The sequence below is a fragment of the Myotis myotis genome, unplaced genomic scaffold (assembly GCF_014108235.1).
Source record: "Myotis myotis isolate mMyoMyo1 unplaced genomic scaffold, mMyoMyo1.p scaffold_m19_p_3, whole genome shotgun sequence".
In the NCBI taxonomy this organism is placed as follows: Eukaryota; Metazoa; Chordata; class Mammalia; order Chiroptera; family Vespertilionidae; genus Myotis; species Myotis myotis.
Window position 1 is genome coordinate 191,329,534 of NW_023416335.1, and position 20,239 is coordinate 191,349,772.

The 20,239-nt window shown below is 45.0% G+C and overlaps 1 protein-coding gene across 3 annotated transcripts in view; it reads right to left on the reverse strand.

Annotated features, from left to right (window-relative positions):
• The window catches only part of A2ML1 (alpha-2-macroglobulin like 1), a 38,686-nt gene extending 35,535 nt beyond the window's left edge, over window positions 1-3,151 (reverse strand). The window contains exons 1-4 of one of the 3 annotated variants that reach the window (XM_036299516.1): window positions 2,936-3,151; window positions 2,295-2,478; window positions 1,764-1,926; window positions 1,153-1,205 (exon numbers count right to left, since the gene is read on the reverse strand). In XM_036299516.1, the coding sequence (XP_036155409.1) occupies window positions 1,153-1,205; window positions 1,764-1,926; window positions 2,295-2,478; window positions 2,936-3,000 (465 nt within the window). In that variant the 5' untranslated portion in view covers window positions 3,001-3,151. The remainder of the gene's footprint in view (window positions 1-1,152; window positions 1,206-1,763; window positions 1,927-2,294; window positions 2,479-2,935) is intronic. The other 2 variants (XM_036299515.1, XM_036299514.1) reach the window with 2 other exon arrangements.
• Window positions 3,152-20,239: the final 17,088 nt, after the last annotated feature.

A 20,239-nucleotide genomic window follows, 5' to 3' on the forward strand; every position in this document is an offset into this window, starting at 1 on the left:
TACCCAACTTGTTTTAAATGTATTTTTATTGACTTTAGAGAGGAAGGGAGACAGAGATAGAAACATCAATAATGAGAGAGAAACAATAACTGGCTGCCTCCTGCACGCCCCCTACTGGGGATCGAGCCCCACAACCTGGGCATGTGCCTTTGACTGGAGTCGAACCTGGGACCCTTTTGTCCGCAGGCCAACGCTCTATCCACTGAGCCAAACCAGCTAGAGCTCTACCAAACTTTTGATAAAGAAAGGATACAGGTGATGGGAAGGAGAAACTAAAAAGAATTCAAAATTGGGAAAGAAAGCAGTGATGGGGGAGGCTACTGATCATAAGCCCATAGCCTCCTGTACACAGGGAAAGGAAACAGAAGCTCTGAGAACATGGAGAGGGACATAAAAATAATGCTCTCCCTATAATTATCATTGAACGTGTCCTTTGAATTCATGGCCTGTGTCTGAAGGCGAAAGAAGACTGCAGGAGTGTGTTAGAGCAAAGTATTTCACAAGCATGTAGAAACAACACAAGCCCTGAATTGAGATCATACACCTCATAAGGCTTATGATTCTAGCAGTTGAGCTGTTCAAGGAAAATTTAAGTATTCACCAAATGTTACCACATTTTTTTACCTTTGGCACTTTTTAAATGTTGCCTTCACAGAACTGTCTATTTTATAATTTGTTATTTTTAAATGTTGCCTTAAGAGAATTGTCTAAGTTATAAATTACATTGCCTCATAGTAAAAAAAAAAAAAAAAAGGGGGGGGGGGGTTGGTGAATATCCTCATTTCTTCCTTTTGTTAAACACACTCCTGAATTATGTCTTCAGATTTGAACTGCAAAGCATCTTGGTGTAATCCCTCAAAAGTCTTGAAGTTTGCAAAAACGATTTTTTAAAACAGCAGGGAATGTAACCCTCTCTCAGGAATGTTAACCTCACTGATGTGCTCGGCTATTGGACCTGAGAGCTAGACACATCTGCTTGTTTTCAGGCAGACAGGGGCTAGGAGGTCTTAGACTGGCATCTCAGTTCCCACCTGCACTCTGCACCTCAGAGGGCCTCGCCTCCTCATACCCTTGGAAAGAACCTCTTCTCTCCCCTGTTCTCTCAGTCTGTCCTACCCCTTTCCCTTCCCTTCTTCCCAACTAAACTCTCACCTTGTCATTCACTGGAACAAAGTTGCTGTCCAGGGTGACGATGCGGAAGTGCACTGGAAGGAAACAGGCGTCATTAGCACAGGGGAGATTTCCTCTTTCAGATCTTTCTTCCTTCCACCCTTCTACTTCCTCACACATACTTCTGAGTCAGCAAAACCCCATCGTTTTTTTATTACTATTATTATTTAAATAAACCTAGTCCGAGAAAAAATGAAGCCCTGAAACGATTTCTCTTCACCACTGCAGACTCTGAAACCTCAGAGTGGAATGCCCCTCTAAGTAAGAAGCAGCAAATACCAACGACAGGAGCTCAAGCCAAATGTGTATTTGCATATTTCACATACAAGCAGCTTGCGGAAGGACCTAGCAATCCAATTATACTTACAAATTTTATTCCAGAAGAAACGTTCTCTCCTGTTTTAGAAACACACACACAGGAGCCACTCCACCCACTACCCTTTGGCTTGTGGAACCCAGCAGCCCCCCTAGACCTTCCCCTCTTCTGCGCTCATTATTCCATAGGCCTGCCACCAAATCACAAAGCCCCTGTTGAAGGATACCTGCCGCTGTGTCCCCAGCCTTTTGTCCAACCCCATATGTGTGCCTCTTACCTCGCTGCCCCGGCTTGTAGATGGGTTTGTCAGTTTGCACAAAGGTGCCATGCCCCTGCCTCTGAATTAAAACTGTTTTCTTTTCCTCAAAGCTGATGTTATTTCCAGTTCCTGACACCCGGACTGTAGCCACTTCTTCTGTGCCACCTGCAGGAGGTGGTACCTGGCCAAGAGAGGGGAGCTCTGAGGAGGAGGAAGAGATGGAGGCACAGAATCTACTGGTTGCAAACCCAAGAATGGGAGGGTAAAAGGAAAGGACTGAGTCAGATGGGAGCAGCAAGGGTAGAGCCACAAAACAGGTTGCCAGGGGAAAGGGGAACAATAGTCAGAGGTTAAGATCGGGAACAAAAAGAAGAAATGCAAGGTCAGGGAAATTATGGATGAGTGATGGCCAGGAATTGAAGTCAGGTTTAGGGGAGATAGGTTTAAGGGCCTTGACAAACGTAAGATAACAAAGTTAGATTATGGTGAGTATCTAGGGAGGAGAATAGGCAAGTATGGGATTAGAGTTGGGGCTAACTCTGTGCTTACCAAAAAGGACATGCAGTGTAAGTGCCTCTTCCTCATTCCACGGTGTTCTAGCAAGTTCTGGGCCTTGTTCTTGGTCTCCAGAGTAACAGTGAATTTTACATCATAGTACCCAGGGCTCAGATCCAAACAAACCTTCTGAGTAGAGGGAAAGTGAAGCTGGGCTGGTAATGTCACCAGGTAGTTTCTGTTAAAGAAGCAAAAGGGTTTGAGGACATAATGATTCATCCATCAGTGGGAAATTAAGCCCTTTCACAAACACTCAGCATATAGCAGTGAATTAAACAGACTGAGCTCCTGCCTCCATAAACCTTATTTCCTATAAAGAAGAAGAGGACAAATAACTCAGTGCACAGCCTTTAAACCTCCCACAATCAGGAAGCCATCACTGAGAGCCTATGCTTAGTATACCAACGAGGAAATTAGTTCTATGACAGAGAACAGAGTACAGGGACCCTGCTGTATTTTAATATATTTTTTTTTAACTTCCTCTTAGGCCTCAACGTTTCTCTCTGGGTAAAGGAGAAATGCAACTAAGAAGGGAAAAGATGAGAAAGAAATTACAATAAACCAAAGGTTATCTCCTCCCCCCATATTTAGGTTTGAGAAAGGTAGACAAAGAAGCTCTGACTTCAAGCACTTACGGAAGGAGTTGTTCTGCAATAGCTGGTGATAGAGCCAGTATTCCCAGCAGGAGTTGAGCCCACATTGTGTGGGTAACGCAGGTGAGGTCTGCTCCCCGTCCGGAGCATATATTCTAACTCCCCAGGCTGGGAGTGGAGCTTCCACTGAAGCCTCAGCCAATCACCTACTGGGGCCTCAGGTGAAGGTGGTAAAGGAGGGTAAGGCTTCTATTCACTTCCTTAAGTTCATTTCTCCCTGAAACGTTCATACTGGCTCAGCCAGTCCATACCTGTTTGGGAAACGCCAGAGCTAAGAATTCACAGTGGTGATGTTCACAGAACAAATGTTGGACTCCGCCCTTTATTTCTGGTTTCATTCCAAATTCTCATACCCATTTGATCTTTCCACCTTTTTTATTATTCTATTAAGACGTATTTGGGATCACAGGTATGGGAGCAGTACCCATAGGAAACCAGGATACCTCTTATCTAATTGGGAATTTTAAAAAATTAACACTGCTCAATATTGTGTCAATAAAAATGATCCAGCCATAACCAGTTTGGCTCAGTGGATAGAGCGTCGGCCTGTGGACTGAAGGGTCCCAGGTTTGATTCTGGTCAAGGGCATGTACCTTGGTTGTGGGCACATCCCCAGTGGGGGGTGTGCAGGAGGCAGCTGATCAATGTTTCTCTCTCATCAATGTTTCTAGCTCTCTGTCCCTCTCCCTTCCTCTCTGTGGAAAGTCAATGAAATATATTTAAAAAAAAAAAAAATGATCCAAAACCTTCTGAAGGCAATTTCACACTGAGCATCAAAAGCTTTTCAGATTTGCATATTCTTTGACCCAGCAACTCCTATGGAAATGCTTATTCATGAGAAAAGAGAACATGCATACATGCAAAAAAGAAAATGAATCTACATTGAGTTTCTTTGTAGTGCTCGTTACAATGCAAGACTTAAAAGCCGCCTAGAGCAGTAATGGTGAACCTATGACACGTGTGTCAGAGGTGACACGCGAACTCATTTTTCTGGTTGATTTTTCTTTGTTAAATGGCATTTAAATATATAAAATAAATATCAAAAATGTAAATCTTTGTTTTATTATGGTTGCAAATATCAAAAAAATTCTATATGTGACATGGCACCAGAGTTAAGGTTTTTCAAAATGCTGGCACGCCGAGCTCAAAAGGTTCGCCATCACTGGCCTAGAGTATAAATCAGTGAGAATACTTTCTGGACCAATGACCAAACCACCTAAAACCAATATGAACAAAAAAGAGTTTTTAGTAACTGGGGTGGATAAGATATGAAGAAAGAACCGAAGGAAACAGAAATTCTGAAGACTTTATGGTCTAGAACTAGAGACTTGATGCTGTCAGAAGGAAGCGAGGAAAATTCCTTGGCACGAGGAAATTGAGACAGGTAGTTAAAGGGCTGAGTAATTTACAGCCAGATAATGTCACCAGATCTTATCTTCCTTAACTAAGGAGCAAGTGTTTTACACATTCCACACTGTACCTCAACCCTGGTCCCTTTCCGGTAACATTATTTGCTTGTCTCTTACCGTTACCAGTAAGGGGACCAAGCCAGGAGCGGGATTGCCTAGGGCTGGCCAGTGGTGTGTGGGCTCTTGGCTCTGTGCAGAAAAGATTTCACAAGAGGAATCCAGATGATTTTGAGAGTACATGTATTAAAGCTGGGGCAGTGAAACAACGAAGGGCCTACGATAGAAAACAATAGGGGAGAGACCGGGGAGGGCTGCTTTGGCTCTGTAGAAACATTATGTTAGTAGAATGAGCAGCTTCTTCTTCAGGCTCGTATGTAAACTTGACAGAGCTGAGGAAAAATCAGTCAATATCTATCTTAAAGACAGATCAATAAAAATGATCCAAACTAAAATAAGTGCAGACAACCACATGGCAGCATAGGTAAATGCCTGTACTTACTGCCTCCCGCAACCACATCAAAACTACAACCAAAATACAGAACAACTATCATCCATAACCACAGGAAAGCTGGCTGAGTACTACAACTAAGAGAGGTAAAGAAGAAAGCTCGTTGAGACTGGCAGGAGGTGTGGAGGCACGGAATGGGCTGGTCTGGCACCCAGGTGTGCCGCTTTTTTAATTGGGAGGGAGATCGCCTCTGCAGAGGCCACCTGGAGGAGCAGGGAGTCCCAGCCCCACACCAGACTCCCAGTCCAGGGTCCCAGAGCTGGGGAAAGAACTACAGGCCATAAGAACTATGGACTGTAAAAACCAGTGCGGATTGGGGCTGAGTGACACACAGGCTGCTGGAGACCTAGCTGCTCCTCTTAAAAGGATGGCACCATGAACTGAATTTACAAGCGCCCACTTCCTCTGATCTCCAGCGCCAGCTGAGGCTCTGGGGGATCCAGACTCCTATGGGGAGAAACTGAATGGTCTGGCATTGGGGCAGGAATACGGAGGCGGCTTTCTTCCAGAGGGAGGTGCTCCCAGAGGTCATTGTTCCTGTGCTGGGACTTCCCCAGTGCAGGGCTGACTGGCAGCCATTTATGTTTGCTCCGCCCTGGTGATTCTCTGAGACGCCACCCTACCAATTTACAACCCCACCCAGCTGTGCACAGCAGCTTTTGCATATGAATGGTCTGTCCATTCTCAGCCTAAAACTCTGTTAAACAAGCTGCAGCTGGGTCAGGGAGCCCCAAACCTGTCAATAAAAGGCCCCCAAATCAGCACCAGCACCAGCCTGCCTTGCTTCACAGCTGGGCCTTGTCTGGGCACTTCCAAACCCAATACAAAGAGGAGGAATCTGCAGATCTCTCTGTAGCTCCTGCTGGGTGGCCCCAGGCAATGGCTGACTTTGCACCTCCCTGGAGACCCAAGAGCCAGTGTACCAGTGGTCAGTGTGAGACCATCCAGATTACAACACTTCACATCCATAAGTGACACACTCAAGGGGCAGATTCAGTGAGCACCAAAGCCCCACTGAAGCAAGTCCTGCACCATAAGGGTGTCTCCTGCACAGAAGCTCTCCCACTGTAGTCACAACTGGTCCCCACAGCCAATTGGCCTAGAGGTCAATTCCTCCCAGTGACACCAACAGCAATCAAGGCTCAACTACAATAAAACTGTGCACACAGCCCACAAAGGGGTGCCCCTAGAGTGTCCACCTCAGGTGATTGGGGAGGCTGAGCCACTGGGCCCTATAGGACATCTACCACACAAGGCAACTCTATCAACTCAAGGAGACTTAGTAGCTACCCAATACATAGAAACAAACACAGGAAAGCAGCCAAAATGTGGAGACAAAGAGACATGTCACAAATGAAAGAAATGGAAGAAAGCAAACTACTGGATATAGAGTTCAAAATCATGGTTATAAGATTACTCAAGAATCTTCTAGAAACCTCAGAGAAATTTAGTGAGACTTACAACGATCTTAGTGAGAATGCCAAAAAAATGGAAAAGGATCAGTGAGAAATTAAGCATACACTGACTGAAATAAAGAATAATATAAAGGTATTCAACAGTTGATTAGAAGGTCCTGAGAATCAAATCAATTATTTGAAATATGAGGAAGAAAGAAACACCCAACCAGAAGAGAAAAAAGAAAAAAGAATTAAAAAAAAATATGAAGACAGTGTAAGGAGCCTCTGGGACAACTTCAAACATACCAACATCTGAATTAGGAGGGTGCCAGAAGAATAGAGCAAGATACTGAAAACATTTGAAGAAATAATGACAGAAAACTTCCCCTACCTGGTGAAAGAAATAGACTTGCAAGTCCAGGAAGTACAGAGAATATCAAACAAGAGAAATCCAAAGAAGACCACACCAAGACACATCATAATTAAAATGCCAAGGGCAAAAGACAAAGAGAGAATCTAAAAGCAGCAAGAGAATAAAACAGTTAGTTACCTACAAGCGAGTGTCCACATGACTGTCAGCTGATTTCTCAACAGAAACTATGCAGGCAGAAAGAAGGGAGTGGAAAGAAATATTCAAAGGGATGAAAAGCAAGAACCTACAACCAAGAGCACTCTACCCAGCAAAACTATCATTTAGAATTGAAGGTCAGATAAAGTGCTTCACAGGCAAGAAAAAGCTAAAGGAGTTCATCACCACCAAACCAGTATTATATGAAACTAGAGGCCTGATGCACGAAATTCGTGCACAGGAAGGGCTCCTAGACCTCCCTGGCTGTCAATCAGGGCCGATCTGTGGGGCGACCAGCAGGGCGATCGGGGGGCCCCCGCTGGCACCCACCTTGGCTGGCCTGGGGCCTGCAGGCTGGGGGCAGCTCCCTGCATTGAGCGTGCACGTAATAGCAACCCGTTGTACCGCCGTTGTTCCACTGTTCAGTTAACTTGCATATTGGGCTTTTATTATATAGGATGCTGAAGGATATTCTTTAAGAAGAGGAAGAAGAAGAAAAAGGTAAAGATAAAAAATATGGCCAAAACCGGTTTGGCTCAGTGGATAGAGCGTCGGCCTGTGGACTGAAGGGTCCCAGGTTCGATTCCGGTCAAGGGCATGTGCCTGGGTTGCGGGCATATCCCCAGTGGGAGATGTGCAGGAAGCAGCTGATCGATGTTTCTCTCTCATCAATGTTTCTAACTCTCTATCTCTCTCCCTTCCTCTCTGTAAAAAATCAATAAAATATATTTAAAAAAAAAAAAAGATAAAAAATATGAACAACAAAGTGACAACAAATACATATCTATCAACAAGTGAATCTAAAAATCAAATGAATAAAAAATCTGATGAACAGAATAAACTGGTGAATGGAATAGAATCAGGGGCATGGAAATGGAACAGACTGACGATTCTCAGAGGGAAGGGAGTGTTGGGGGCTGTGGGAAGAAATAGACAAAGATCTTATATGCATGTACTAGTATGCATTACCTATGGACACAGACAATAGAGTGGCGAGGGCCTGGGGTGGGGAGGGTACCGGTGGAGGGGTGCTATCAGAGGAAAAAAGAGGGACATCTGCAATAATCTCAATAATAAAGATTAATTTAAAAAAAGAAAAGAAAAAAAATGATCCAAACTGAAACACAAAGACTGGGGGAAAATGGACATCATCAAAAAGAGAAGAGATAACAAATCCAAGAATCACAGAGAATTCCAAGCAAGAAAAAAATACCAAAATAAAGTACACCTAATAGCATCAGATTCAAACTGCTGAAAATCAGAGGAGGTCCTAAAGATAGCTAGAGAAAAAAGACACATTATATATAGAAGAACAAAGATGAGAATTATGGCGAATTCTCCAATGTTAGCCAAAAGACAATGGATTGACATCTTTAAAAATAGTAAAAGAAAATCCAGCATTCTGTACCCAACAGAAATATCTTTCAATAGTGAAGGGGAAGCCCTGTCAGCATGGCTCTGGTGGTTGAGCTTTGGCCTAAGAACTAGGAGGTCACTGTTGAATTCCCGGTCAGGGCATATGCCCGGGTTGCGGGCTCAGTCCCCAGTGGGGGATGTGCAGGAGGCAGGCAATCAATAATTCTCTCTCATCATTGATGTTTCTAGCTCTCTCTCCCTTCTTCTCTGAAATCAATTTAAAAAATATGCTTAAAAAATAATAATGAAGGGGAGAAAATACTTTTTCAGACAAACAAAAGCTGAGAGAATTTATTATCAGCAGATCTGTGTTATCAAAGAGATAACATTAATAAAAGAGAGTTCTTGCCTGGCCTGTGTGGCTTAGTGGTTGATCATCGACTCATGAACCAGGAAGTTGTAGTTCGATTCCAGGTCAGAGCACATTCCCGGATTGTGGGCTCAATCCCCGTGCAAGAGGCAGCTGATTAATGATTCTCTCTCATCATTGATGTTCCTATCCCTCTCCTCTCCTCTCTCTTAAATCAATAAAAACATACTTTTAAAAAAAGTTTGCTGCCCTAGCCTATTTGGCTCAGTGGATAGAGCGTTGGCCTGCAGACTAAAGGGTCCTGGGTTCGATTCCGGTCAAGGGCATGTACTGGGTTCCAGGCTCCTCCCCAGCCCGAGCCGTGGTTGGGCATGTGCAGGAGTCAATCAATCAATGTGTTTCTCTCACAATGGATATTTCCCTAAGTCTTTCCCACTCTCTCTAAAAATCAATGACAAAATATCCTCAGGTTAGGATTTGAAAGAAAAAAAAAGGTTTGCTGAACCCTGAAAAATGATAGGATCCTATACATACTATTAAAAAACAAAGAATATTTAAGGGAGTTCTTAAGGAAAAAGATATGACTCAAGGTGACAAACTATGGCCTGCAGGTCAAATTCATCCTGCCATAGGTTTTGAATGTAGAGATTTATTGGATCACAGTAACACTCGTTTGTTTTTGTGCTACTATGGTAGACTTAAGGAATCACAAATTAAGATACCTGGAAATACTATCAAATAAAATAAGTATCAAAGACATTGAAAACCAACTTTAATCACTTTAAAAGATAAATGGCTGCCTAAAGCAAAAAAAAAAAAAAAAAAAAAAAAAAAAAAAAGTTCATTCTGAGTTATAATGCAGGAGTGAGGAATATTTTTTACAAGTCAAGACAAAGGGAATTAAAAATAAAGAGACACTGTAGAATGTTAGCATAATTCCTTTGGTACATTTTCCTTATCTCCTATTTTTAATTTTCTAACTCTAAATTTTTCTCCCTTCTTTTCTTTTTAACTTGTTCAGGGCCACCATTACACATGTCTAGTTCTCTCAGCTTTTCTAAAATCCCAATAAAGATGTCTTTATTCTCTCCAGCCATGAATCTTCATTTACCCTTGCCCTTTCATTCCACCAGATAAGATTTGTTAACTTTGGGATTCTATTGAACATTTTCTAATCCTGTGGATCTACTAGTAAGAGAGAAGCTAGAATGGAGACCGGTATGGTTCTAGCTATGGGGATATCTGTATGTCCAGTAATATATTAGCCATTGCAATGGAACAACAGTAATGCCTGAGCTAGGGAGAGGTGCTTATTTGCAGTAAATGTATTTAGCTTGTATTTCTAGGAAGTCAGCATTACTGCTGAGGGAGATTTAAAACAGCTGTTTACTGCTCTGGCAACCAGATGACACTATTCTTACGGAAGAGAGATAATGGTGCAAGGACTCTGTACAGGGAATGCCATTTATTAGCTATGTGACCCATGATAAGTTATTAACCTCTCTGTGCTTCTGTAAATTTTATATTATGTACTTTTTACCACAATTAAAATAACAATAAAGAAAGATCTTGAGGGCGGTAAAAATAGTACGAAGTCAATTAGTTCTCATATTTCTTACATTTTAAAAGCTTGTAACTTTCATTAAAAAGAGATTTATGGCCCTAACCGGTTTAGCTCAGTGGATAGAGCGTCGGCCTGAGGACTCAAGGGTCCCAGGTTCGATTCTGGTCAAGGGCATGTACCTTGGTTGCGGGCACATCCCCAGTGGGGAGTGTACAGGAGGCAGCTGATCGATGTTTCTCTCTCATCGATGTTTCTAACTCTATCCTTCTCCCTTCCTCTCTGTAAAAAAATCAATAAAGTATATTTTTTTAAAAAAGAGAGATTTATGGACAGATGTTTGCTCCTGTTAGGGTGCACTGAGGGTTCCACATGATCTGCAGAAGGCACAGAGAAACACAGCAAAGCAGACGGAACAACCCTGAAAGACAGCTGCTTCACACGTGTGCTCTTGTCCACGCCACCCATTCCCTTTACCTGGGTTGCCGTTTCTCCTTTTCTACCTGGGGAATGTCTCACTGTCCTTCAGATGCAGCTGGCAGCTCCATGACGGCATTTCTAACTCAGCTCATATTCTCCACTGCTCCAGACAGAACCAATTCCTCTCTCTTCCGTGCCCCAAACTTCGGGACTTAGTGAACGTGACCACAGCGTTAGCCGTCTTGTCACTCTTTATTTGAATTCTTTTTTCCCACCCATACTGTGAAACTCTTCAGAGTGACAATCAAAGGTTATCCATCTTCTCCCAGTCTAGGTACTCAGTATGAACGCATAAGTGAGGAGCCAAGGGCAAAGATGACCCCACATCCCATCCATCTCTTAACGCCTGCACATTAGTCCCCTCTATTCCTGATCTAAACTCTTTCAGTGTTCCTTACCTGTTTGAGGCTCTTGTTTGGCATGATTTTTATGATTAGTGGAATCATTAATTAATTATTCTTTTCTGCAGCTAACATCACATACGGTCTGAATTGATTTATTAATAAGGAAGACGTTTTAAAAAACTAAGGAAGACATGACCAAATGTTTGTCGAAACACATTTTGCTGGGCCCCTGTCCCAGAGTTTTTGATTCCTTGTTCTGTGGTGGGGCCTGAGAATTTGCATTTTGAACAAGTTCCTCAGTGATGCTGATCTGCTGGCCCAGGGACCACACTTTGAGAACTGCTGCTGTAAGGCTGGATCTGAGAGCATTAAGCAGAACACTTCCTGGAGTGTGGAGCACGATTCTGATAATAAAGGCGCAGAATGTCAACCTCTCTTTTGCATTTCTCTCACCGATGTCCAATAGAAAGAGGCCATGAAACTGTCTTCCTTTCTCTCTTCATTCTTTCTCTTTTGAAGTCTGTTCCTCCCAGGACTTCTCTGAGCTTATTGTTAGCAATTTTAATTTGGCATTCCGCTACCAGGAGTAAAATGAAAATAGTAGCCATATGGGGTAGAAGAAATAAGATGCCAACAGTAATGAGCTCTCTGTGGAATGAATCCAGATGAACTGTCCCTTGATGAGTTGCTCAGAAAATATGAGAGGCTGCCTCTGATTTATCATCTATAATTTTTTTTAAAAAAATACTTCCATAGAAGCATTGATGCATAAGGGAAACCATGAATGTAAAATTTAATCTCCACCCTGGAGTAGTTAGTTAGCATTCAAAGGCCCAGAATATAAGCTTGATTTTAGCCAAGTCTTGTCTCTACTTTGTCCTGCACTCTGTTTCTGCTCTCTGGATAAGGGGACTCACTTGGCTCCAATGACACCAACTCCTCTGTTAGGAGGCTAACTGCTCTTCCGTCAGTCAAATTGGCCCACCAATTATTTTTTATCTCTTCTGATCCACTTTAAAATCCATTTAATCTAGCTATCAGCTTGATAATCTGCCTGGAATTTGGTAGGGGGAATGTGCGGGATTTAATAACCTCCAAAATTTAGGCTGCATAAAACCTATTCCTGGCATATCATGTGGCACATACAGATAAAATAGCCATGTTAGTGATTCTGTAAAGCGTTAGCTCATTGAGTTTTGTTCTGTGTATCAGAATCCTTACTTGTTCTGTGTATCAGAATCCTTCTTGCATGTGGACCTTTCTTGTAAACAATAAAAGTATTTCTGGAGTAAGAATTATACCAATTATATTTTAATTAAATATTATAATAGCTTATTTTATGCTATATATTATCTTAGGCATAACTATATGTGTATGTCTATAATAGTTATTCAGAAGTACTCATAAATTTCCAATTTATCTACACCAAAAAAATTAGTGATGAGAAGCACTCATCAGTATAGCTAAAAAAGAAAAAAAATGTTCTGGTATGTGTGGAGTTCTTTTTTATATAATTCCAGTTTCCCTGATCCTTTTTTATATAATTTACTAGAGGCCCAATGCACAAAAATTTGTGCACTGGGGGGGGTCCCTCAGCCCGGCTTGTGCCCTCTCGCAGTCTGGGACCCCTCGGGGGATAACCACCTGCTGGCTTAGGCCCGCTCCCTAAGCTGACAGTCAGACATCACTCTGGCAGCCCAGGAGCCCTCGGGGGATGTCCACTTGCCAGTGGGGAGCAGGCCTAAGCTGCAGTCAGACATCCTTAGCGCTGCTGAGGCAGGAGAGGCTCCCACCACCACTGCTGTACTGGCAGCCATCAGCCTGGCTTGTGGCTGAGCAGAGCTCCCCCTGTAGGAGTGCACTGACCACCAGGGGGCAGCTCCTGCATTGAGCGTCTGCTCCCTGGTGGTCAGTGTGTGTCATAATGACCAGTCATTCCCAGTGGTTCTGCTGTTAGGGTCAATTTGCATATTACCCTTTTATTATATAGGATAGAGGCCTGGTGCATGGGTGGGGGCCAGCTGGTTTGACCTGAAGGATATCTCGGATCAGGGTGGGGGGTCCTGCTGGGGTGCCTGGCCATCCTGGGTGAGGGGCTGATGGCTGTTTGCAGGCTGGCCACGGACCCCAGCCACCCAAGTTCCCAGTGGAGGCTGGCTGGAAGCAAGTATCTGGGATTTATTTATCTTCTATAATTGAAACTTTGTTGCCTTGAGCGGAGCTCAGGGCTGGCAGGGCAGGAGGGAAGCTTGGCTTCCTCCATCGCTGGGGCAACCAAGCCTCCTGCTTGCTCCAGCTCCGAGGCTGTTGGCCGCCATCTTGGTTGGGTTAATTTGCATATTGTTGCTCTGATTGGCTGGTGGGTGTGGCTTGGGGCATAGCGGAGGTGCAGTCAATTTGCATGTTTGTCTTTTATTAGATAAGCTATTTTAGTTGCATCATTCTACCCAAAGATGCTATTTTCTCATTTCTAGGTTATTTCTACTTTTTCACGTATAGTTTTTAGTCTTCCATCTGGTAACATTTTCTTTTAATACTTTGCTCTCTAAAAGCTACTTGGCTTGGTAACTTCCTGGGAAATACCTCGGCACTATTCCCTAGGACAGTGATGGCGAACCATTTTCTTGGTTGATTTTTCTTTGTTAAATGGCATTTAAATATCTACACTAATAAAAGAGAAAAATGGTAATTGGTGTACAGCTATACCATTTTCATTGGCTAATCAGGGCTATATGCAAATTAACTGCCAACTAAGATTGGCAGTTAACTGCCAACAAGATGGCGGCTAATTTGCATATGTAGGCACAATGCAGGGAGGCGAAAGGGAAAGCAGGAAGAAGCCCCCTGCCACTGACAGTGATCGGAAACCCAGGGGGGAGCTAAGAGCTGGGGGGCAGGGCAAAGGTGGCCCTGGGGCCGCCTTTGCCCTGCCCCCCAGCCATGATTGGAGAATCAGGCGCCTTTGCCGCCCTGGCCAGTGATAGCAGGAAGTAGGGGTGGAGCCAGTGATGGGAGCTGGGCACGGTCGAAGCTGGCAGTCCCAGGAGCTAGGGGTCCCTTGCCTGGGCCTAAAGCGAAGCCCACGATCGCGGCGCCCCCCGCTGCCACTGCAGGTCCCCGCTGCCTGGGCCGGACACCTAGGCCAGAGGCGTTAGGCCTGGGCAGGGGTGGAGCCTGCAACCGCGGGGAGCTGGGGGTCCCCTGCCCAGGCCTGACACCTCTGCCGGAGGCCTCAGGCCTGGTCAAGGGGCCGATCCGGTGATTGGTGATCGGAGGGTGATGAGGGTCAACTCTTCTGGCTGAGGCATCAGGCCTGGGTGGGGGGCGGAGCCGGGGATTGGGGGGATATGATGGTCCCCTTGCCCAGGCCTGAAGCCTGGGTCAGAGGTGTCAGGCTTGGGCGGGGGGTGGAGCAAGCGATCAGAGGGAGATGGGGGTCCCCTGCCCAGGCATGATTCCTGGGCCAGAGGCCTCAGGCCTGGGCGGGGGCCAGAGCCAGTGATCAGGGGGAGATGGGAGTCCCCTGTCCAAGCCTGACACCTCTGGCGGAGGCGTCAGGCCTGGGCAAGGGGCTGATCAGGCGATCGGAGGGTGATGGGGGTCAACGCCTGAGGGCTCCCAGTATGTGAGAGGGGGCAGGCTGGGCTGAGGGACACTCTCCACACACACACACACACACCCAGTGCACGAATTTCGTGCACCGGGCCCCTAGTATAAAATAAATATCAAAAATATAAGTCTTTGTTTTACTATGGTTGCAAATATCAAAAAATTTCTATATGTGACACGGCACCAGAGTTAAGTTAGGGTTTTTCAAAATGCTGACACGCCGAGCTCAAAAGGTTCACCATCACTGCCCTAGGAGATGATATTCTCAACAAGTCAGCTTCCTGCTCTCCTCATACCAGAGGTCAGAAGAGAGGGGCCTGTTTCTGTCCACCTCCAGAACGGATGATCTGGGGCTCTACCTGCGTAGAGCAGGGGCTAATCAATGCAAGTAATAGTTTTGGAGAAAAAGGAGGGAGGAACCAGTGTGATGACTCCAGCTGAAGCTAGGGCCACTCCTTGCTTGCCTCAGTGTTTCCTCCACCCTTCTCTACTAATTATAGGCTTCACTTTTCATTTTCCAAATTCATTCCCATGAACTATGTAATGTGTCAAAGTTCAGTGAAGTTGCCACCCAACCACATCCAAACCCAGATAGGAAATGAATAATTTTGTTTCCAAAAGTACAAAATTAGTTTAAAAAAACAAAAAACTAAAAGTTCACATTCAAAGAGGCAAAGGAGAATCATAGAGATCACATGCTCAGATTACACTTAGGAAGAAGGACTTTTTCAACAAATATTGATCACTGTTATGGGCTGAACTGTGTCCCTTCAAAATTCATATATTGAAGTCTTAACTTTCCATGTCTGAGAATGTGTCTGTATTTGGAGATAGGGTCCAGTTGCCCCAACCTCCTCTATGATTTTGGACTTGACAGCCTCCTCAAATATGTGAGCCAATTATAAATCTCTCTATATATCTCTCTATATATAATATATATTACTTTTAAAATATTGGACACGATTGGAAATAGAGAATATATTTGAAGACCTTTTATTTAACTTCAAGGAAAATATTTCATAACATAAGATATTCCCATATGGCCTGGCTGGTGTTGCTCAGTGGTTAAGCATCAACCTATGAACCAGGAGGTCACAGTTCGATTCCCTATTGGGGCACATGCCCAGGTTGTGGACTCGATCCCCAGTGTGGGGTGTGCAGGAGGCAGCCAACCAATGATTCTTTTTCATCACTGATGTTTCTATCTCCCTCTCCCTCTCCCTTCCTCTCTGAAATCAATAAAAATGTATTTAAAAATATATATATTTTCCATATGAAAAGTGCAATAACAAACAAAAAATACTAAAGAAATGCTACAGAACAGCATACGATTTTGTACCTAAAGTGTGCTACTGATGATAAATATTATTTATAGAAGACAGATCTGTGGGTGGGTTAGAGTTATAAGGAAAAATTCAATGGAGTATGGCATGTAACTGAGAAGCCTCAATGAACCTCTTTAATCTAGGTTTTCATTATGTTTTTACTCTTACGTTATAACTTTAAATTTTTCCAAATTAAAAAAAAAACTCCTTTGTGAAAGATAAGCCCTTCCCCCTCAGTCCCAATCATAGCATTTCCCGTACAAGATACTTGCTAATTACTATCAAACCACCCTTTCGGAATTTAACGGTTCTATTTTGAGGCAAGGAAGTGGAAAACAGATAGAAGTGCTTCCTGTAAAGTATAAACTTTCTTCTGCAAAAGGAGACTATAAGGGGTTGATGGGAGAGGGGAACTAAGGTTTCCTAGAATCTCAGCAATGTTGGACACATAGGAAGCATTCAGTACATTTTCACTGGCTGCTTAAAAAAACAAGTAGGTTAAATCTATAAATTCAACATAGGCCAAACTTTTCAGTATTAACTTAAGACATAGTTTTAGGTTTTTAGTTAAATGACTATAAAAATAGTAATCTTAAAAAATGAATATTATTACAAAGAGTAAAGCCAAACAAAAATTTGTTCTTGTTGACTTAATATCCTATCTAATAAAAGAGAAACATGGTAATTAGCGTACATCCGCTACCCTTCCCATTGGCTAATCAGGGTGATATGCAAATTAACTGCCAGCCAAGATGGCGGTCGGCAGCCAGGCAGCTTGAAACTAACATGAGGCTTGCTTGCTTCAGTGACGGAGGAAACCAACGTTCCCCACCTGCCTTGCCGGCCTCTGAGCTTGCAGTTTGAAACATTGTTACAAATATAGAAGCCAAAGAAAACCCCAGAAACCTGCTTTCAGCCAGCCTGGATCTCAGAGCTGGAGTTATACATTGCTTCGATTATAGAACACAAACAAACCAGATAACTGCTTTCAGCAGCAGAGGCCTCAGAGCTGGAGCCTCAGAGCTAAAGCTGGCCCAGAATAAAAAAAAAAGAAAAAAAGGAGCAGTTGGGAGCTTCAGCCCTCAGCCCCTCACCCAGACTGGCCAGGCACCCCAGTGGGGATCTCCACCATGAAGGGTGTGTGACCAGCTGCAAACAGCCATCATCCCCTCACCCAGGCTGGCCAGGCACCCCAGTGGGGACCCCCACCCTGATCCAGGACACCCTTCAGGGCAAACCAGCCAGCCCCACCCATGCACCAGGCCTCTATCCTATATAGTAAAAGGGTAATATGCTTCCCAGCACCGGGATCAGTGGAGCCGCGAGGCCTCCCAGCACCGGGATCAGCGTGACAGGGGGCAGCACCCAAACCCCATGATCGCCCTGCGGCTCTGTGTGTGACAGGGGGCGGGGCCACAACCTCCTGATCAGCCCTGCTCTGTGCATGATATGGGAGAGCTCCCCAACCCCCTGATCGGCCCTGCTCTGTGTGTGACAGGATAGAGCCATAACCTCCCCATCGGCCCTGCCCTGAGTGTGAGAGTGGCGGCGCCCCAACCCCCTGATCGGCCCTGCTCTGTGTGTGACAGGGGGTGGTGCCCCAACTCCCCTATCGGCCCTACTCTGTGAGTGACGGGGGGAGCTCCGCAACCCCCTGATGGGCCCTGCTCTGTGCGTGACAGGGTAAGGAGCCCCAACCCCCCCTGATGGGCCCTGCTCTGTGCGTGACAGGGGGTGGCACCGCAACCTCCCCAACGACCCTGCCTTGAGTGTAACAGGGGGCAGTGCCCCAACCCCTGAATTGGCCCTACCCTGAGCGTGACTGAGGGTGGCATCGCAACCTCCCAATCCGCCCTGCTCTGTGCATGACAGGGGCGGCGCCCCAACTCCCCAATTGGCCCTGCTCTGAGCCCAACCAGGGGCTGCACCTAGGGATTGGGCCTGCCCTCTGCCACCCGGGAACAGGCCTAAGCCAGCAGGTTGTTATCTCCCGAGGGGTCCCAGACTGCGAGAGGGTACAGGCCGGGCTGAGGGACCCTCCCCCCTCCCCCCAAGTGCACAAATTTTTGTGCACCGGGCCTCTAGTTTTTCATAAAGAAATTTAAAATACATTTAATGAAATAGAGTTGCTTGGGGAATTGGTAGGTATAAAAGGAATGGTTTAACTTGAAATAAGTATTTCCAAGGAAGCAAAATACTTGCTTAGCTACATGAAAACAAAAATATCCTATATAATAAAAGCATAATATGCAAATTGACCAAACGGAGGGGGGTGGTGCTGGCAAGCAGGCAGTGCCAGGCCAGCCAAGGCATGTGCCAGCAGGCAGAGGGAGGGAACGGTGATGGGGGGGTGGGGAGGGACACACAACCAGCGGCGGTGGAGGGGCGATGGGGGGAGGGGTGCTGGCACCATCCCCTGATTGCCTGTTCAGTAATCTCCTGCAGAGGGAGGCCGGGCAGCGGCAGCAGTGGGGTGATGGGGGCAGTGCTGTCCCCTGATGGCTTGTCCGGTTACCTCCTGCAGAGGGAAGCTGGGCGGCAATAGCAGGGTGATGGGGGTGGCACCATCCCCTGATCCCCCATCCTCACCTCCCACAAATGGAGGCCAGGCAACAATAGCAGGGTGATGGGGGTGGCACTGTCCACTGATCCCCTGTCCTCACCTCCCACAGAGGGAGGCCAGACTGTGGCTTAGGCCCGCTCCCCATGGGGAGCGGGCCTAAGCCATCAGTAGGACATCTCCTGAGGACTCCTGAACTGTGAGAGGGCATAGGCTGGGCTGAGTGACCCTCCCCCCAGTGCACGAATTTTCGTGCACCAGGCCTCTAGTTAATAATAAAACTCTTTTAAAAAGGGGAAGAACAAGTAGGCTACAAACTCTTCATAGCAGATATTAGTTAATATTACATGATACCACAAACCACTATTTTATTACTGTGGTTATATAACATGTGAGCCCAGAGAACATGCTGTATCCTCAGCCCATTTAAAACAGTATCTGGCGGCCCTGACCGGTTTGGCTCAGTGGATAGAGCGTCGGCCTGTGGACTTAAGGGTCCCAGGTTTGATTCCGGTCAGGGGGATGTACCTTGGTTGCGGGCACATCCCCAGTAGGGGGTGTGCAGGAGGCAGCTGATCGATGTTTCTAGCTTTCTATCCCTCTCCCTTCCTCTCTGTAAAAAATTAATAAAATATATTTTTTTAAAAACAACAGTATCTGGCAATGGTAGGTATTTAATATAAATTAATGAAAAATGAAAGCAAAAGATCTCAGCAAAAAACCATACAGTAAAGACTTCCAAAAGTTTATCCCTACATAAAAGAAAAACAAAAAGCCTGGCAAAAAATGGTCAGGTGCTGGCTTGTGCGACTCAGTTAGAGCATCAAAAGGTTTCGGGTACCATTCCCAGTCAGGGCACATACTTAGGTTGCGGGTTCAATCCTCAGATGAGGCATGTAAGGGAGGAAACTAATTGATGTGTTCTCTTGATGTTTCTCTCTCTCCTTCTCCCTCCTGCCCTGCCAATGTGGCTCAGTAATCGAGCATCGACCTATGAACCAATAGATCATGGTTTGAGTCCTGGTCAGGGCACATGCCTGGGTTGCAGGCTCAATCCCCAAAGAGGGGACGGGGTGGGGTGGGGTGGGGGTGGGGGGGTGTGCAGGAGGCAGCTGATCAATCATTCTATCTCATCATTAATGTTTCTCTTTCTCCCTCTCCCTTCCTCCCTGAAATCAATAAAAAAGTATATTAAAATAATTTTAAAAAATAAATAACAGATCCTTGGGTGAGGATTAAAAAATAAAAAACAAATGGTCAGAATCAGCTTTAGAACTCAAAATTAACCATATGCTTGCAGCAACCAAAGGGACATTTAGTTAAGAAAAACAGCTGGATCTTGGTGAGAGCGGTGAGCTTTGTGGCATTTTAATTTACCTTAGTCTATCCCCCATTCCCCACTTCTACTGTAGCCTTGAGAAATAACAGCCTGCATTCCTAATCCTGGGGGGGAGCAGAGAGGATCTTATTTCCCAAGAAATGTCATTATTTGAACTGTCTGCTAGGTTTAAACACCACAGCTGTCTGAGATGAGGACACAAACAGACTAACCAAAAAGCTTAAAATGAAAAGTTGCAGAATGAGATATCCATAGGGACTTTGAAAAACTCTGACATTAAAAAATTCTATGGACTTAGTCCAAAAGTCACTGAACACATAAGTTACTACAAGCAGCAAAATAGGCAGGAGAATCTGATTTCCAGAGATGTCACATTACTTGAGATATTTAGATTTCAACAAAAAAATTACAAGAAACAAGTATGACTTGTGCACATAGAGAAATCAAGAGAAACAGTCCC